Consider the following 20,967-nt stretch of genomic DNA (forward strand, 5'->3'; position numbering starts at 1 on the left):
AAGCATCGCAGGATGCTTCTTAAAAAGAGAAATGTCTATCTGGTATAGTAAGGCCAACAGAACCATGCTCATATTTAAAAGGTAATCTGACTCAGCTTGATCAAAAAGGAATTCTACTCTTATATCATCAAGTAAGAGAAATGGAGACTTCATCAGCCCCAGAAAATTGCTCAGTCCTTTGGAATTCAATCCCCTGGACTTCACCTGATTATTTATAAAATAAAAACTGCCTACCTGAAATTAGGACTTTGGGGAAACAGGGCCACATAAGCATTGGGACTCCTGAGACCAAAAGCCACAGAGAATGGTACTGTACCTTCTGCAGCCTGAGAGGCACTGGAGATTTTCTGAAACAGGCTGAAGTCAATGCAATAATTACTCATTGAGAGCTCACTGGTTGCCACAACTGTCCTGAGACTACAGTCTTTGCCTTCCAATAATTCGATGGGGATCTAACACATGAACATGAGTAATAGTTACAGTGAAAATGCAAACCAGTATGAAATTTTAAGAGGAAAAAACCCAAACTGGTTCAGTTAATCCCAGTTATGGAGCAAAGGTTAGAGGAGGGAAGAGATTAGTTGTAGATGGACCTCACTGAAGAGGGAGCACTTGAAGGCAGGACAAAGTATTCTAGGCAGAAGACAAGCATGGGCAAAGGCTCAGATATTGAAATAAGTAGGGCATGTTTAAATGACAGTAAAGAAGTTCTTTTGGATAGACTAGAAACATCAATTTAAAAGCAATAGAAATAAGACTGAACAGATAGGATTGGGAAATGATAACAAGCCACCGATGTCTTCTAAGCATTTCAGCCAGTAAGTCTCCAAAACAAAACAACAAAAAGCTGCATCCAGAGAAGCCTCTTCTCCCGACTCCAATGTGTAATCCTGATTTCAGCACTGCCCACAGAGATGCATGCAAATTTTTGCTTCTCCTTTCTGCTTCTCCTTTCTCATTTAACTGAAAATACATTCCAAGCAGCTCATAGTCCTACCTGGTCCAAATGATCAAGATATTCTCTTCCTAAGACTCTTCCCACTTTCCTTTGCCACAGCACAGCATTAGCATTATTGAAACACAAGTGAAACCACAAAGCCACTCAGGCTGGTCTGAGTCCAGACTACACAATCTCTTGCACAAAACAGCCAACCTAATTCCCATCAGCGGTTCTCAACCTGTGGGTTGCGACCCCTGAAAATACATCCTGCATATCAGATATTTACATTACGATTCATAACAGTAGCAAAATTACAGTTATGAAGTAGGAATGAAAATAATTTTATGGTTGGGGGTCACCACAACATGAGAACTGTATTAAAGGGTCGCGGCATTAGGAAGGTTGAGAACCACTGCGTGATATCAAGACCATAAAGGGTCTCCATTGTAAAAAGACTCATTTATTTCTCTCTATATTTTCCTGGAAAAAAACCAACCTTTTAAAAAGTGTTCCCAAGACTACAAGTTCTCCATATCAGAATAAACAGAGAACACTTGTAAACTAGAAATTGAGTGCTTATTATGTGTCTGTGTGTGTGCATGCATATATCATATATTTTAAAAATTAGTTCCCAGGCATCTGCATGCACACCATCAGCAGCATATAAGAAAGAAATTCAGAACAAAGATATATTTAGGGTTATGGGTAGGTTTAGTGTTAGGATTAGGGTAACGTTTAGGGTTAGAATTAGAATAGGTTAATGGCTAGGTTTAGGGTTAGGGTTAATTTTAAACTTTTTAAACAAGCTTATGTACATGAGACACATATCTGTATAGATATATAGAATGTCCCAATAAATGTGTACATGCTTTAACAGCTGATAACTTAATTTTCACTCCTTTCTGGGTTTGATTGATTTAAAATAATGGGTGAAGCCAGACTAAGCTTTGAACAAAGAAAATTTATCCTAAAGTGCCATTAAGCTTTTTTTAATTGGGACACATAAAAGATAAAAGTTTATGGTACAGAGCCAGTAACAGTCGATGAATTGAGGACACACATATACCAAACAAAATGATGCTTGATGTTTGCGATTCCATTGCTTCATGTTATCAGCAGTGCCTGGACTGTAGAACGGTCATCAGTTTGAAAACAGGCATTGACAAAAAAAACTTATTTCTGTAGATTCTTTTAAATTTTGAAAATGAACTGTATGTTAAACACTGATTTCACAATCATTCAAAGTGTGCATAGATTTTTGGGGGCACCCTGTATATATTAAATACTTAAATTTTACATATATATCTTCAAATGTCTACATTACTAGTAAGTGATGTATTATTAGAAGAAGGCACATTAACCTCTTTGCTATTTCTGAGAGATGCTCAGCGTCTCAAAGTGTTTTTTCTCCAAAGACCTCATTACCACCTGACTTTATTTTTATTGTCTGCTCCCATGAAAATGTAATGTCCAAGAGAGGAGAGACTTCCGTTTTATTCATTGCTATATCCCTAACACCTAGAACAGTACTTAAATGAATCAACTGACTGAGAAATTAAGAAGGCTAGACTGTTGAGGAAAGTACTCTAAAAGAACTAAAGTTAAACTCATGTTTAAATGAGAAAAGAGCATTCTAGTAAATGAGTAAATGTGACATGTTTAGAGGGCAAAGCAAACCAGACTGGCTGGGGGTCTGATGAGTAGTGGAAGATAAGGCTGGAGTGAGAGTATAAGGCAGTGGTTCTCAACCTTGGCTGCACATTATGGGGTGAGGCCACAACATTAGTAACAAAGAAACAGAATTTCCAGAGGATGAGGCCCAGAAATCAGGATTTTTAAAAGATTCCCAGGTGATTCTAATGTGCAGTCAAGGTTGAGAACCACTGGTATAAGGACTATTAAATACCATGATACCTAAAGTCCGGTCCAGCTCAAAAATTGTATGATTCAGGTTTCATTCTACAGATCAGGAATATTATTGCTACTACCAAAAAGGGAGGTGCCACTTTGGGGCTCAGCCCATCTGGTTTCCAGATGATCTAATAAATTTACAATTCTTTACCAAAAAAAGAAAAAGAAAAGGGAAAGCTTTTGAAAAAGGACTATCATAATGAAAGATATGTTTTAGGAGAAAAATCTGGTACCAGTATTTGGATATATTAAAAACAGGGGTATTAGTTACAAGGCTAATGACATAATTCATGATTTAAAAGATTGGAGTTCAGATTTGTGTGGTGACAGATACAGAAGAAATTTTGAAAGAAGTATCAGCATAACTTGATGACAGGCTGGAAAAGACAAAAATAATTTCAAAAATATGAGCTCAAGTAACTGGAAGGACGGTGGTAATACTGATGAGAGAGGGGAACTAGTTTGACAGTTCATGACATCTTAGTTTTGAGGTAAGAGTAGCACAACCATGTCGACATATCTCGACTATTGTTGAGACATCTTGGAACTGATAGGGGTGGGGGGCAGGGAAAAGGCTATCAATCATGAAATCGCTATTAAAGTATTGAATTTTCTATTAATCTATTATTCCATTTACTTCAGGCAAACACCCTTACCTTTAGGCGCACTTGACCCATTTTAGATCAAAGGAGTCAATTCTTGGTTCACTGTCAAAAGCACCAAGTTGATCTGCTATTCCTAGGACTCTACTAGAGCCGTTGGCCAAGGTGCTTGCTTTTCTGCTAGGATCAGATACTCTGAACATTCTATAAATGTGAAACTGCCAGAAGTCCTTTTGCTACCATACACAGAGAAAGCCTGAGAATAAAGTCAAATGGAGGAAAGGAAAGGTAGAGCTCCAACAATCCTGTTAAAACCCCAATATCCAGTCTAGCCTGAGGTCAGCACCACCATTAAGACTTCCCAGTTCAGAGAGTCAAATGGTCTTCCTCTTCTTTCTCTTTTTAAAAATATATATATTTTTATTGATTTCAGAGAGGAAGGGAGAGGGTGAGAGAGATAGAAACATCATAGATGAGAGAGAACCATTGATCGGCTGCCTCCTGCATGCCCTATACTGGGGATTGAGCCCGCAACCCGGGCATGTGCCCTGACCAGGAATCAAACCGTGACCTCCTGGTTCACAGGTCGGTACTCAACCACTGAGCCATGCCAGCTGGGCCTCTTCTTTCTCTTTACGCCAGTTTGAGTTATGTTTTCTGTATCTTGTAGCCCAAAAGGGTCCCAAATAATATAACAAGTATAAATACAAACAGCTTTTAGAATCTAGTGTCCTTAAGAGTGGAAGAATAGGAAGTAAAGGGGAATCTGCCTTTTCACCCACCACTGATAATCAGAAAGCATTGGGTAATCAGCTTAAAGGTTACTATGGGATCTTGGTCTTGAGATGCACAGAAGATTCCATAGCAAGATATTAGGACTAGAAAATAACAAGTGCTCTGAAGACCAAAACTGCTTTGGACTTTGAAGAATACTGAATAACATTCCATTAATGTTACTTTGTGATAATATTGATGAGATGCCATAGGATCGTAACTCTTGTTTATATCAATTAGCCCATAGTAAATCTGGTTTCATTATATGTCGTTTCATTTAAAGTTGCAGAACCTATCAACAACATTAGTCCTAGCTGATTTGGCTCAGTGGGTAGAGTGTTGGCCTGCGGACTGAAGGGTCCTGGGTTTGATTCCAGTCCAGGGCACATGCTTGGGGTTGTGAGCTTGATCTCCAGTAGGGGGCGTGCAGGAGGCAGCCTATCAATGGTTCTCTATCATCATTGATATTTCTCTCTCTCTCTCCCTCTCCCTTCCTCTCTGAAATCAATAAAAATATATTTTAAAAAACCCACAACATTAAGTGATGACTCACTATGTTTTCTAGCATCTATACCAAATTAAACTCTTTTCATTCAAGCCCAGTGTATCACAGCATTTAAAAAATGATTTAAAAAAATCATTCTGCACATGAAGAATGATACTTTAACTTATATGTGTGTGCACCCCAGCAAGTGTAGTTTTCATTTCCTCTTCCTTCTGGCCTAAGAGAGAAAGTTCATGCTCTTTCTTACTTGAAAGAAGATACTTAATTCAGGGACAAACACTCTGATTACTTACCCTTGCTCTCAAAACACACTTCAAACATGTCATAATCTTCAGTAGTAAAGGCAAATTTCCCCTTGGTTGCATCCTCCTTGGAGTACAGAATATGGCCAGCAGAATCTGTGATCTAAAATAAAAAAGTAAGTAAGAGCAGGCAGCAAAAAACTCTCAGGAAGGAAACTGATAGAAACTGGAGAAATAGAAAGAAACATAATGATGACCATGTCCCAACTATTCCCAAAGACAGGAATAGGATGAGAGGATGAAGCCCAAATACAACAAATTTCATTCATTCAAGCAGCCTATCCACACTGTAGGTTAAAGTCTGTTGGCACTATAGAATGACAGTTGAGATATAAATTGGATTTAGTAGCAAAGGTTCACTTTATAGAATGTAGAACAGTATTTCCCAGAAAGGGATATGTCACAAACATGGAAGTGGGCGATTACCAAAAAAATATACTACAAAAAGGATAAAGATACATAAGAACACATCTCTCCTGTAAAGTAATTCTTGATAGGGTTGAGAGGTGGGGAGTGGGATGGGATCTCTGATATAAGGAGAGAAGGAAAAGAAGGCATGCACAGAAAAGGAAATCTGGTAGCTGTGTTCCTCCAAATGCCATGCTAATTTGTCAGTGGCTGCCTGGGATGGGAAAGAAGCCTGGGGATAAACAAAAAGTTCTCCTGAAGAAGGCATCTCGGCTTCCACAAACGATAACGCCTTTCTTATAGGTTGTTAGCTTTAGGTCTCCAAACTTAAACTGCTCCGTTCCTAGAGAATGGCTTGTAAAGAAGGGAATTACATGGTGACATGACAGGTTGGATCTCAGGCTTCTCTTCTAGAGCATATGGCTGTCTCAGCAGAAGGCAATTTCGTTATCTAAGGCAGAAGCTACTTGCAATGTGCAACACAAAAGTAGTGGCTTCATTATATTAAACTGGATATTCTAACGCTGTTTTTAAAACAAGGTTCATTTATAAGTGAGATTTTAAATTTAAAAACTGAGTAGCACACATATAAGCCTATCTATTTAAAGCACTTCACTAGTTATTTCTGAGTAGTGAGTTTTCTTTATACTTTCAGTTTTCTCTCAATTTTCTACAAAGGCACATATCACTTATAGTCAGAAACAAAGTTATTTCGTTTTTTGGGGAAAAACGTAATAACTAAAGAATAGTTATCACAGTTAAGACAAATTTTAAATGATAGGTTAATTAAAAAGGTTTTATGACATCTTCTAAATTCCCTAAAAATAGCCCTAACCAATTTGGCTGTGGATAGAGCATCAGCCTGCGGACTGAAGGATCCCAGGTTCGAGTTCGGTCAAGGGCATGTACCTTGGTTGCGGGCACATCCCCAGTAAGGGGTGGGGGTGTGTGTGCAGGAGGCAGCTGATCGATGTTTCTCTCTCATCGATGCTTCTAACTCTCTATCCCTCTCCCTTCTTCTCTGTAAAAAATCAATAAAATATATTTTAAAAAAATAATAAAAACAAATTCCCTAAAAATAACAGCAGTAATAGTAATCAAGTATCTTCTGCCATGAATGATGCTGATCATTCATAACGGTCAAGCATTTAAGATCCCTCAATCCGCATTGGTCACTGGGGATACAAGGATGTGTAAGATAGCTCCTATCTTTAAAGGGCTTAAGAATCTAAATGAGGAGAGGAATAAGAGAGGAGACCATGCCGAAACCGGTTTGGCTCAGTGGATAGAGCGTCGGCCTGCGGACTGAAAGGTCCCAGGTTCGATTCCGGTCAAGGGCATGTACCTGGGTTGCGGGCACATCCCCAGTGGGGGGTATGCAGGAGGCAGCCGATTGATGTTTCTATCTCATCGATGTTTCTAACTATCTCTCTCCCTTCCTCTCTGTAAAAAAATCAATAAAATATATTTTTAAAAAAAGAGAGGAGACCACTACATTGTGAAAAGTGCATTACTAGAAATATGCACAGATGCCCCGGGATTATGGAGGGTCAGGGAGTGTATCATGAAAGAGATGACACATGAGCTGAGTCTTCACTTCAAGGATGAGTTGCAATCTAGGGAAGAATTGGGGAAAAGGCATTCAGGATACAAGAGACAGCAAATATGAATGCCTGGGGTCCAGGAAATAAAAACAAAACAAAACATGGTATCATCATAATACCAGTAAGTGGTGCTTATTGAGCACTTACTAAGTGCCAAACAAAAGATGTCAATAGGACCGAGTTCTTCTGATCCACCAATTTCTGATCTTCGCATAGGACAGGAAGAAAATTGACTAAAATTACATAAAAGAACTGGGGGACAACACTAAGGCCTCAGCTGAGATCGTGGACCATAGCTTTCTAGCAGCCAGGATGCAAAAGCAGAGAAAAGTATTAAGTGATTTAGGCTTGGAGTTCTGCAACTGAATGGTTATGAAGGCTAAGGGGATAAAGGAATTATGCTATAAACTTTTTATACATATTCTTTAATCCTCACAATCACCCCATAAAAGCCAGTCTTATTATCCTCATTTTTCTGATGAGGAAACTTAGTAACTTATCCATATCACAGAGTTAATAAATTGTGTATGTGCATTTGAAGCAGTCTAAAATCCATGTTCTTTTCACATTCCATGTTGCATCCCCACAAAAGGAATGTCTGAAATAAGTGGTATGCAAAGATGCCAAGAAAGACTAACAGAATCTGATGAATTATTTGGGTCAGTGCATGTCAGAGAACCTATGAGTCTTCTTGAGTGGGACACAGCACTTTTCAGTCTGTATTCTCCTCCTTAGAGATTAGCAGGCAACCACAAGGTAAAGTCCTTGATGTCAGCAATAACTAATAGATAATCTGCAAGCGAATACATAGCCCTAAAGATTCCAAAAGACCTCAACTAAAAGAAAAGTCTTAATAAAGAACTACTTTAGAACCTGGGATACACAGATTGTAGGGCAAACAGGTCTGGGAATGAGTAAAATCCCAGTGATGTGTAGTCATCTGTGTGGTGCCACTCTTCCTTTCTTCAGAATCTATTCATCCATCAGATATTCACACTTCCCCACTTTCCAGCCCCAAAAGCACAATGACAATTCCTAAAAGTAAAGAGGAAGCTCAAAAAGACAGACTCTAGGAATAACAGATTTTCACATTCGAAGCTGATCTAAAAACTCGAATTTGGATTTGGCTTCTATGTATAAAGTTACAGAAAATGTAGAACTTCTCCAAGGCACACCTGGATAAAAATAAGTTTCTAAATTTGCTCAATGTACTAGCTTAGTTCTTAAGGGAAAAAGGAAAGGATTACAGGCTGCAAGAAATGTTTAAATGTAAATGAAACCAGTAGAGGACAGCAAGAACTAAACATCAAGGGTATAAGTGCTGAACAGTCATCACAGAAGTCATCATCTTCAGTCAGGCAGTGAAAGAGGCTAGGTCACTGGCCTACAACAAACAACCCAACTTAATTGGGCTTACAAGATCTGGCACACATTTGCTATCTTATGTCCTAGAATAATAGCTTATGATCTCTTTGTATTCTCCTACGATATTAAAAGGGTTCTTTAAAAAAGTTATTAATTTAAGGAAACTCTATAGATGATACAAGAATCTAGATGCAGGTCAAAACACTCTTAAGGTATTGGCAAAAATCCTTTATTGAGTAACTTGCAAAACGAATCAAGAAGTCTGTCATGTTTTTCTGAAAGGCTCTGATACAACTGGTACTTGGAGCGATAAAAACTGTTAAAATTTCCTCTACTTTGTACTGAGGAACTATAATCATGGTAGAACATCTTGCTTTGTTGTTTCTTTCTATAATATCTGAAAATGTATTAAAAGTTCATTATAGGGCAAAAACTCAAATACTTTATAAGAGGCTGAAGACAAAGGACCCATCACTGCATGTACCTTCTTCAACATGAAATTTACCTCCCAGAATAGTGTGTGATAATGATCACAATTCTCTTGGCGCCTCCACATTTCTATATTCCTTATGATATTGAGTTGACAGAACTATATATGAGGGTATTTGTCTAGAAATTTGGAAATCCATGCAGACAACTTGACAACTTAACTTTCAGGTTAGGCTCTAACAGATCCTAAAATTTTTCTGAAAATCAATCTATTTTCTATGTAGTTCATAACTGTGCAGCTATTTTAGGAGCCCAGTCACTGATCTTAAGGGTAAAAAAAAAAAAATCACATGACCCCAACATAATTACATAAATCAGCAGGTAGCTAAAATTAGGGAATAGAAAACTGGGCCAAGCTAAATGGCTAGCCAGAACTGGCAAAGTCTATTAGGCCAAAATGATGGTTTTAAATTTCCTTTAATTAAGATGTTCTAATTATAGATCACCTTAAAAAAATCACCTGGTTTCTCAAGAATTTAGACTTTACTTTTTTCTTCTTCTTCTTAAATTTTACTAGAGAACCATCTTGGTTGTGTTAAATAACTGCCACTTTCATCTACCATAACAGCAATCCCTTAAAGGATTCCTTTCTTCACTTTTAACAATAAAAACATGTATAATACATATTGTAAAGTTCTTAATTAAACAAGGGTAATATCAAGCTATAAAATTTGCCCATATAACATCAAAGGATAGGAAGTAATAAAGATTTGTTTCCAGATAACACCTTCTGGAGAAAAGCAAACCAAAGGTCACAACTTAAAAAGTACTGGAAAAGCTGTTAATTGTATGTGCAGAGTAGCTGATGTCAAGAATATGTGAATATTCTCACACTGAAACTGTCAAGTATGTAAGAATACAGGCCACTGGGAATATAAATTCATTTAGAACTAAATTTTCTTGGATCATTCTAGGGAGTGGCTGGAAAACAGGTTCTTGAGCAGGTCCTGCTTCTGAAGCCTGCTCCTATTCCTTTACCAAACAGTCAAGATAATAAATACCTGCTTACTTCGAAAGGATTTTAAAGTAGCTTAGGCCCAAACACTAGGCAAATAAAGCAATTAGGAATAAAAAAAGAATAGAGTTCTCCTGGAAGAAGAAAACAAATAGGCACCATCAAGAACCTGAACTGAGCAAAAGAAATCTGCACTATGAATTTGACTCAAGTTTTCTGGAAGCCAAGATTAAAAGATTAAGAGAAACAGAAGTTGGGTTACATATAATTTATTTTCTAATGAAATCTCACAAATTTATCTTCAGAGATAATTTTCCTGGAACTAAACAGCAAGAACAACTTATCAGGAAGGTTCTTGCAGAAGGACTGTGACCAATAGACTCTCCATTTTCAACCATGGCCTTTCTACAGTTCCAATGGGAGCGTTTAGTGACCTTCCGTATGATCTGCCTGACCTAATGTAGAGAAGGGACCTGAAGGAACTAGATGAATGCTCCTGTACTCTGCTTCTCTGTCCTTCAGCACTTCTCTCCCTATTCTACCTCCTCTTGCAGCTCATAGAATTCACAGTCTTTCTCTAAAGTTGCAAGAAAGCTGAGACTACTTTTGGCCACTCGCTGTTACCAGTCTGTTTAAAAGTCTGTTTAAAAAAAAAAAAAAAAAGTGCCAGGAAAAGATGTCTTAAAAATATCTCTCTCATCACAGATCTCATGTCCTAATGACATTCTTCAATAAAAAGAACCAGGTCTCCTTGGAGAAATGGCTGATCCTGAGACTGAGGCAGGAAAAATACAAGATGAGCCTGGAACTTCTGGTGCCAAAAAGTAAGGAAGTGCTCAAAAACAAAATAAAACAGAAAAACAAGAATGGAGATATGTCAATGGGATGCAGGAGCCACATAAAAGCACTCCCAATCGCCAAAGCTGAAATAATTTGAGTGCCCAGCCAGCATGGCTCAGTGGTTGAACATAGATTATAAACCAGGAGGTCACCTTTTGATTCCCGGTCAGGACACATGCCTAGGCTGCAAGCTCAATTCCTACTGTGGGACGTGCAGGAGGCAGCCAATCACTGATTCTCTCTCATCACTGATGTTTCTATCTCTCTCTCCCTCTCCCTTCCTCTCTGAAATCAATAAAAATGTATTTTCTTTAAAATGAAATAATCTGAGCAACAAAAAAGTAGCATTTGGATTATAATCCAAAGTATAAAATAAATATCCATGAATCTACACTATTATAAATTAAACAAACAAACAAACAAACAAACAAGGGAGAAGAGACAGATCTCCTATGCAGGAGACTCTGAAATAATTTATGTAGAAACAGCACCCTCAAGGAAGTTAAGAATAACTCCCCACTGCCCATAGTGACTTCCCTGCAAAGAGCACAGTATGGAAAAGGGAAAGAAGTGATCTGACAATGGAGAAACCTGACAAACACAACCTCAGCCAGGTGATAAATCACGTTGATGGCCAGTTCCCTTGATGTGATGTGATGTGATGAAAATGACATTTTACCTCTGTAATCTTCCTCTCCCAGAGCCATAATCCCAACAGAGGGGCATCCTATAAACTACTTGACTAATACACCTCAAAACTCACAAGATAGTCACAAACAAGAAAATTCTGAGAAACTGTCATAATCTAGAGGAGTCCAAAGAGATACAACTAAATGTAATATATCCAGGATAGGATCTTGGAACAGAAAAAAATGACAATAGGCACAATTAAGGAAATAAGAATAAAGTATGGACTTTAGATAATAATAATGTGTCAATACTGGTTCACTCGGTGTGACAAATGTACATACCAATGTAATATGTTAATAGGGGAAACTGAATGTGGGGTATATGGGAACTGTACCATCTGCACTGTTTTTCTGTAAATCTAAAACTGTCCTAAAATTAAAAGTTTATTTTAAAAAAATTGTATACTATCCAAAAGAATAAAGTTAAGAACACACATATATACACACATATCTCCAGAGTCTCAAGAAATTCTTAGTCTACTCAGAGCCAAGCAAGCAAACATTTTCACATATTTTTTATGAGGTATATTACAAATAGTTAATTTGAACAAGTCTAAACCTACTCCTGGAAAAATGACATATGATCCATGGAGGAGGTGGCAAGTACGTGTCTTCTTGCTAGTATAGGTCACACAATATTTTCATTTGTTGTATCAGCTTCATATCGTACCAGTCCAAGACTATGGTAGTGTTTTTTTGTTTTGTTTTTTAAACCTTTTTTCCTGGAGTGCTACCATAGCAGCAGAGGTCAATCAGTTTGTGGCTTTGCTGTAGTTGGTGAAAATCTGATGGTGTAATCTCCTTCAAATAGGCTCCTACCTGTACTCCATCAGGTTTATGATCAGTCTGTAGTATAATACTGAATATAAAATGTGTACATATTATTTTAAGGAAAACCGTCAACTTTGTAGCTCCTTAATGACAAACTCTGGAATTTAGAATCAGCAAGTCCCTTGTAGAGCTCTATACATGGAATAAAAATGAACTGAAACAGATACCTACCCTTTTCTCTCTTTGAGACAGTAAAGCATAGCAGTTAGATTAAAGATTCTAGAGTTAGACCTCAGGTCTGTGTTCAAATAAGAATTGTGCCACTTACTAGCTGTGAGGCCTTGGGTACGTTCCTTAACCTCTCGGTGCCTCGTATGTAAAATAAGGACAACAGTATGACCTTCATGAGGCTATTGTGAGGATTAAATTTAACACAAAGTCCCTGGAACAGTGTCTGGCACATGGCAAGCACTCAATAATGTTATCATTGTCATTATTTGAATTATTGTAATTGTTAGAGATAACTAAGAACTCCACAAACATTTAGAACACCAACCACAGTTCCAACCTAACAGTGCTAATGGATGGCAAAGTAAATGAAGTTTGCTACATTGACTAAATCCCGGGATGGTTAGGTCCCAAATGGGTATTGCATGAAAACAGAAAAAGACAGACAGGTAAACTCTTAAGGAAGTAGCAGCAAGATTTAGAACCTGAAGAGGTACGAAAATGCCTAACAGAGCAGGTATTCAACAAAACCTTTAGCTACCAGGGATAGCAAGAAATACAAGATGACTCCAGCATTTCCTGCACGTATTTTTTAACCTGATGTGTAATAAACTACCTGGGGAGGGAAGAGAGGATGGTGTGTGCATATATAATGATCAGAGGTTGTGGGTCTACACCAGCCGTGGGCAAACTACGGCCCGCGGGCCGGATTCGGCCCGTTTGAAATGAATGAAACTAAAAAAACAAAAAGACTGTACCCTTTTATGTAATGATGTTTACTTTGAATTTATATTAGTTCACACAAACACTCCATCCATGCTTTTGTTCCGGCCCTCTGGTCCAGTTTAAGAACCCATTGTGGCCCTCGAGTCAAAAAGTTTGCCCACCCCTGGTCTACACTCTACATTTACTCTTAAATATAAAAAAAGCAGAAAGGCCGAAACCGGTTTGGCTCAGTGGATAGAGCGTCAGCCTGCGGACTGAAAGGTCCCAGGTTCGATTCCGGTCAAGGGCATGTACCTGGGTTGCGGGCACATCCCCAGTAGGAGATGTGCAGGAGGCAGCTGATTGATGTTTCTCTCTCATCGATGTTTCTAACTCTCCATCTCTCTCCCTTTCTCTCTGTAAAAAATCAATAAAATATATTTTTTAAAAAAAAGCAGAAAGAACTACCAATCATTGAATATGCTGTCCTCTTGGACTAAAAAAATAGTATGGGAAATACCTTCAAAAGACTACCACAAGTTACCACTGTTCTCTAACATGAGGAATATGGACAACTCTAACAGCCTAGAACAGTGATGGAGAACCTTTTGAGCTCGGCGTGTCAGCATTTTGAAAAACCCTAACTTAACTCTGGTGCCGTGTCACATATAGAAATTTTTTGATATTTGCAACCATAGTAAAACAAAGACTTATATTTTTGATATTTATTTTATATATTTAAATGCCATTTAACAAAGAAAAATCAACCAAAAAATGAGTTTGCGTGTCACCTCTGACACGCGTGTCATAGGTTCGCCATCACTGGCCTAGAAGCTATATTTAATGACATAAAATGAATTTATCCTGATCTTTTAACAAGAGCAAATACCAACTCCACGTCTGAGTCCCTGAAATCAAAGAATCACGTCTAGAACTCACCCAGAACAAAGTCAAACTTAGGCCACAAACAGCATTTAGCAACACTAAATTCTTCAAAATTTCCAACACAAGTTAGTGATGGCATAGCACAGCAAAGAAGTATTGCTCGCCCTAGCCGGCTTGGCTCAGTGGATAGAGTGTCAGCCTGCGGACTGAAGGGTCACGGGTTTGATTCCGGTCAAGGGCACATATGCCTGGGTTGTGGGCTCCATCCCCAGTAGGGGGCATGCAGAAGGCAGCTGATCAATGATTATCTCTCATCAATGATGTTTCTATCTCTCCCTCTACCTTCCTCTCTGAAATAAAAAAATATATATATTAGGAAAAAAAAGTATTGCGTAAGGAGGCTTGTCGAAGTGTTGAAAACTAGAAATGGAAAATTTCCAGGCACTGGTATGATTATGGATAGATGGTCTCTTCCTGCTTCTATCAGCATTTGCTCCAGGGGGAGGGGCAGTTGGGGGAAGAGAAGAAGGGAGAAAGAGGAAGGGAGAAGGAAAAACCCGTTACTGCCCTAACAATACTACTGCGTGGGTGAAGCCAGATCAAATGTTTTTTTTCATACTGTTCCAAAGTTATTTACGGTAAAAACCTCCAGTGTGTCCCTTTTAGGCACAAACAAAGCCTTGTTCTTTCTTAACAACTAGTCCCTTGACTTCCCACACGTTATGTAGAACAATGAGGTCCAGCACAGGATAAAGCAGATGACATCAACCTCCCTCAAGTCAGAGATTTGTTTGGGAGCCCAAATTCTGGTTTGTGGCCAGCTGGCTCATTTTACAGAGGGCTCTACTGTCCAAGCTGCTAGGTTGCGTAAGCGTATGGGGGCAATGGCTCAGGATCAACCACCAGTCAGCAATTCACACAAGAAACAGCATAGAAGACACCGCACCCCACTAGATTACCTCTATAAATCTATTCCATTTCCCTAGAAACTGGATTCAGTGTTCAGATGTCATAAAAAAAGATATGGCATACAATTTCAAATTCTAAGCAGCTCCCTTTCTCTAGATTGGTTCAAACCAGATATGATTGTGGATAACTAACTGTTCACTGAATAGGTGAGATTTAAATGATGTATCATACCATGTAGTTTTTATGGAGAAGAAAACACAGTCAGGTTTTAATTTAAAACTAGACATTTTGGATACAGTATGGAAAGAAACTAGATTTTAATACTATTGAATGCTAATGTACCAATCACCCTTCTGTACTAAACCACCTATTTATTGACCTGTTTCTAACCCATTGGACAACAGTCACAGCAAATATAACGTTGAAAGAGACATAGCTGTCCCAACAGAAAAAGATCAGCCCTCAGTATAGACACCGATAGTAATAAGCTGAAATATAACTGTTCCAAATAAAATCATCTCAAAATTATAGTGCATGCGCACACACAAACGTCTTTTATCTTTTCATAGAGATTTTAGCAGAGGGACAGGGGCTTATTAAGCCAATGGTTTCTCAACTGCCAAGAAGCTTCTTGATAATTTTTAGGCTTAAATTGTGATAGGCCTGTAACTCAAGGCTGAACTCTTCAAATGATCTATTTAGCTTTCTCATCTATAAGCTGGTTAGGAAAGATAGGGACCATAATTGAGTAAATATCCAAACTTAAAAATCTCATTTAGCAAAGTGAATTGTTAATTTTCTCTCTTGAAAAATGACAATAAAAAAATGTAGACCAATTAGATTATTTGGAAGAGGCTGAACAAGTATAAATGACTTAAATTATTACCACTGGGCTTTTCTTTCCTTTCTGGTGATGATTATGACAACTCCTCACAGTTGCCTTTTCTCTTTCTGTAATTTATTTCCAAAATATAAATCACCCTTAGACAACAACTCATCTCATCCCCTAAAATTAATTCATCCTCCATTTTCCACTATTAACAAGCACCCTAAATAATAAATGGTACCGGAGCCTATTAAACTATGATGGTATCATCTAGTCTTAATGAAATGTGATTTCCAATTCAAAATCAAAAGAGATGAGATTCTGACCACACAAAAATACTCTTTATGCCATCATTCATTCCCTAGCTCTATCACTTGATTTTTTCAGTATAGTACTTAATCACTACCTATTATGTGTATTTGTTAAGTTGTTTTTTCTCTGTTCTCCACCAGAGTTCAAGGACCTTGTTCGATGTTCACTTCCATATCCCCAGCTAGGTCTGGAATATACTAAATATTAAATATTTACTGAGTGAATGGAAGAATCCCAAACAAAATACTCAGAATTCCTCCCATTAAAATACTCTTTAACTGGTCGCTACAATGATATATGACTCGGAAGTCAGATTAGCAAGTCAATTATCATTCAAGAGAGAAGAGTACTAACATCTATGGCCTACCATAATGAGCCCTGTGCAATAAAGAACACATCTCAATAAGTCCTTCTATCAATTCTTTGAGATCTATCATCCCCATCTTATAGATAAGGGCCCAAGGAAAGGGTTAAGTAATTCCCCCAAGACCATGCACCCTGTAAAGTGGTGAACTGCTGGGATTTAAACCCGAACTGTCTGACTCCAGGTCCAGTCTCTTTCCAATGTACCACATAGCTCCTCAGTAACACTAAGATATTTAACTTAGTTGTACAATAATGCATATATAATATATTAAACTAAGGACTCAAAGATGAATAAGACATTAAGGAGTTCACAAAGTACACACCATACTACATGAAAAGTGCCTTACCAAACAAGATGTAATGGAAGCAAACAGGAGAGGAGTATGGACAAAGACTGGTCCAATTAAGAGAACATTGTATTCAAATAACTGTAAGGTTTTCAGTATGACTAGAGTTGGGAGTGGGAGGAGGAAGTGAAGCGAAAGGGAGAAGGAAAGATCAGATATGAGGCTAGGATAGTGACAATTCATTTATGTTCATTTATCCCTTACACTGAAGCCCTAATATATGCCAGGCACTGTATTAGACACAAGCATTTCAATGATGAATGAGATAGTTAGTCTCTGCTCAAGGAGCTTTTAGTCTATGTCATAGACTCTATGAGGAGATGGGTAAACACACAGTACAACATAGAGTGACATATGATAACACTGATGTATTTATTGGACATTAAGGTGCTCTTTGACAGGAAGAAAGTGAATTAGACAGCTCAATCAAGGCACTATATTCTTCTAAGAGAGACTGCTTCGTTCAGAGCAACAGCTAAATGCCAATCCCAGTTGACCAGGTTTTGCACTACACAAAGTCTTCAGTTCTCCTAACCTCAACCCAAACTCCTGCTGCTTGAACCAGAGATGGACATATGACCAAAGAGAAGACCCAGACTGTGGCCTGGCATAAAAGGAGCCGAACCAATCAGATTTTTACGTTCAGGGCTGCATTTCAGAAGTTGAATGATGCACAGAGAGAATCACTGAGGCAGAGGCTGGTCCACAAGTGGTCAAAATTTAAGAGAAAGCACAACTGAGCGAACAGATACTATGAAAAAGGTGGCAAACTGTGACAAAGAGCTGGGTCAAACCCACAAATGTATTCTGTGGCCTATATAGTATATTAAAATTTTAAAAATAATACCCAGCTTGTGGTCTCTAAAATACCACTCCTCACAAAAAGGAACCAGAACTCCTTGGAGGAAAAGCTGCCTCCAGATCAGGGGTTGGACATACAAAAGATGCGCCTAGGACACCTTACTGTCCCACAAAACAGTGAAGCTATCAAAACCTTATGCCAGGGATTGTGTCAAAAGGATAAGGGAGCCAGAGACATAACGAATGCAACTGACTAAACCAATGACTCTAAAAACTGAAACAAACAACAAAAAATAATTTCAGAATACCAGTTAACCCTCTGGACTACACTGGAAATGACAAGGGCAAGAATGCCTTACTGTGAAAAATGTCAATTAAAAGAACTGAATTCTGCCCTGGCCCGTTGCTCAATGGTTAGAGCACCAGCCAGTGTACTGAAAGATCTCGGGTTCAATTCCCAGCCAAGGGCATGTACCTCAGTTGCAGGTTCGATCCCCAGGCCTGGTGGTGGTGGGGGGGTGGGGAGGGCAGGCAGGGGCAAGCAGAAGGCAACCAATTGATGTGTCTCTCTCACATCAATGTTTCTCTCTCTCCCCCCTCCCTTCTATCCTCTCTAAAAAAGAAATATCTTTGGATGAGGATTAAAAAAAAGAAAAAAAATGAAGTCTATTTTTCCTACCTTTCCTATATGAATTATAAAGTTTTGGCTAACCAAGTGGTCTTAAATTCTTTAAGAATAATTCCAGCCAATAAATATGGAAGGAATAACAGAATTAGAAAATAATTTCGTAACTTTAATGAAACAATAAATTCATACAAGTCATCAATGGACTCATAAGAGAAAAATTAATGGGAAGCTTTATAATGGAGGCTTCAGGGCACTACCATCTCAGTAGGCAGAAAAATGGCATCCCCTGCCCTCCCACACCACCCAAAATGTCCACATCTGCCCAGCCAGTGTGGTTCACCGGCTGAGCGCCAACCTATGAACCAGCAGGTCACACAGTTCTATCCCCAGTCAGGGCACATGCCTGGGTTTCCAGCTCAATCCCAGTAGGAAGCGTACAGGAGGCAGCTGATCAATGATTCTTTCTCATCATTGATGTTTCCATCTCTCTTTTCCTCTCCCTTCCTCTCTGAAATCAATAAAAATATATTTTAAAAAATCTTGTGAGGTGTGATTATAGCTGCATAACATTGTGATTTTGTTCATAGCTTTAAGAAATTCATGCAGCAGTATGCAGGACTGAAATCCATGATATCTCGGATTTATTTTTAAATAATTCAGCATAAAATGAGAATGGGGAAGCAATTACAATGAAAAAAGTGTGGCAAGATCCTATTGATTGGTGAATCTGGTTATTGGGTATATGGTCAACTGACTGTGCTCTTCTCCATAAAACTGAAAACAAATAATGCACCAATTTGAATTAAATGGTGATATTTAAAAATCAGAGGCTTGAATTTCTGACTTTGAATAATCAGATATGGCAACAAGGCCCATATCAAGAAATGAGTACTGACCACTCCAAATTAAGTTTCCAATACTCCCAATTATCCCCCAATTATCATCACTGCTGTCCTTTTTCTTATGCCTGGCTTAGTTCATGCATTTATGTTACCTACTTGACAACTCGGTTTAGGACCCCAGGAGTGATGAGAAGCAAGAGAACAGAGCAGGCATGGGGAGATAAACTGAATAATGGCAAAGTGCTAGCATATAGATATACAGACTCCTACTGTTGACGTTCCTTCAGCAGCTTTGGACATAGATATAATTCCCATAAGGCCATGCTGCACCATGCTTCTTATATTTATTAAGTGCTTACTGGAAGCAAGGCAGTATCTTGACATTCTGAAATATACCAACATGAAAATAATTCCTGCCCTTGGGATACTAACAGTCTAATAAGGAAGACAAGGTATAAACGTAAGTGGTTACAATGTAAGATGAAAATAAGTGAGCTTAGGATACTGTTCAGGGTGCCTCATATGTAAAATGCAAAGTATTGAGTGACCAAGTATATAAAGCTTCAGGAACAGATCATGAAGTCACTATAGGGCATGTTGGAAAATTGAAACTTTATCAGATGAGCACGCGTAAGCTGCTGAAGGATTTTAAGACATAATTACAAGTCAGATGGGGCAGCACTGCAAATGAGAGGGAAGTCTCCTTCACCGTTCAAATCCTTTGATTCTAGGCACAGCATCGGTTGAAGAGCCAGAAGCATGACCCCCAACATGTTACGCCATCATGGCTTTCTTGGCTAGACATTAGTTTGGTACCTGCGGAGACTAATAAAAGGATGGGTCACTGAGCAGTAGCCCTGAAAACAGTTTCTCTCTCTATTACCACGACTGGGTTCCAATACCTTACACAGAAACTATGGTCCTCTTATACCTAAGTGCCATTAAAAAGTAAAAATGAGGGGAGGGTGGGGGTAAGGAGGAGAGATCAACCAAAGGACTTAAATGCAAGCATATAGGCTTAACCAATGGACACAGACAACAGGGGGGTGAGCGGAGGAGTGGGGGGGAGATGGGGGTAACGTGGGGATAAGGACACATATGTAATAACTAAATCAATAAAAAAATTTTAAAAAAGTAAAAATGTTTCTTACTATTCCGTCTAAGACCCATTCTGTTAAAAACAAAAATAAAACCACGTGCTTATTGTGAGTGAATAAAATGACCTCAAACGCAATCAATCTTAATACCAAATTACATGAGCGTTTCAAAGATCACACTCCGGTCACCCTAATGACAAAACGGGACCCAACCAGCGCTGTGGCGGGAGCTGTCACCACTGGAGAGAGTAGGGCCGAAATTCACAAAAAGCCTGGCCGGGCCAGACTCTGGGGAGCCAGGAAGGACAGCCCTGCAAGCCGAGACCATCGGATGGACGGTCTCAGTTTTAACCGACTAAACTGTCGTCAATTACAGGAATGACAAATAAAAAGCAAGGCGAGAACAAAATTCCAGCACCTTCCCTTCCCGTCACTTCCAAACCAAGAATCAGTTCCAGCCCCGGCATCCTCTCCGGGCCTCGGTGTCGTTAGGTGGGAAATGACGCTAATGCACTCGCTTCAGAGGAGCGTCCGGACCACACGGAGATGCACGTAAAAGCACAAGATCGGACACAGCTAACGCTCACTAAACACCCGGTTTCATTATTCCCGGGAAGTGCCAATGCCTCCATCATCTTCCTTACAAGGGTGATACCTAATTCTACCTCCACTATCGAGCGGGCTCTGCAGGGCGCAGTGTGTCTTTGTGTCGATCCCCGCAAGAACCCAACATCTAAAGGCTTCTCTGGAGAATCGAGTTGCAGTTCAAGGAACCAAAGACCAAAACGGACACGGGCCCCGCCAACGACCGAAGTGGGGGTCGCCCCGGCTCGGCTGTCACCACATCCGCCAAGGCCAAGGCCTCG

At 39.0% G+C, this 20,967-nt stretch overlaps 1 protein-coding gene across 1 annotated transcript in view; it reads right to left on the reverse strand.

The window, feature by feature from the left end:
* The window catches only part of TMED10 (transmembrane p24 trafficking protein 10), a 33,100-nt gene that overhangs the window by 11,409 nt on the left and 724 nt on the right, over nt 1-20,967 (reverse strand). The window contains 1 exon segment of the mRNA XM_006779651.2: nt 5,026-5,137. Coding sequence (XP_006779714.1) covers nt 5,026-5,137 — 112 coding nt within the window.

The sequence above is a fragment of the Myotis davidii genome, unplaced genomic scaffold (assembly GCF_000327345.1).
Source record: "Myotis davidii unplaced genomic scaffold, ASM32734v1 scaffold309, whole genome shotgun sequence".
NCBI lineage: Eukaryota > Metazoa > Chordata > Mammalia > Chiroptera > Vespertilionidae > Myotis > Myotis davidii.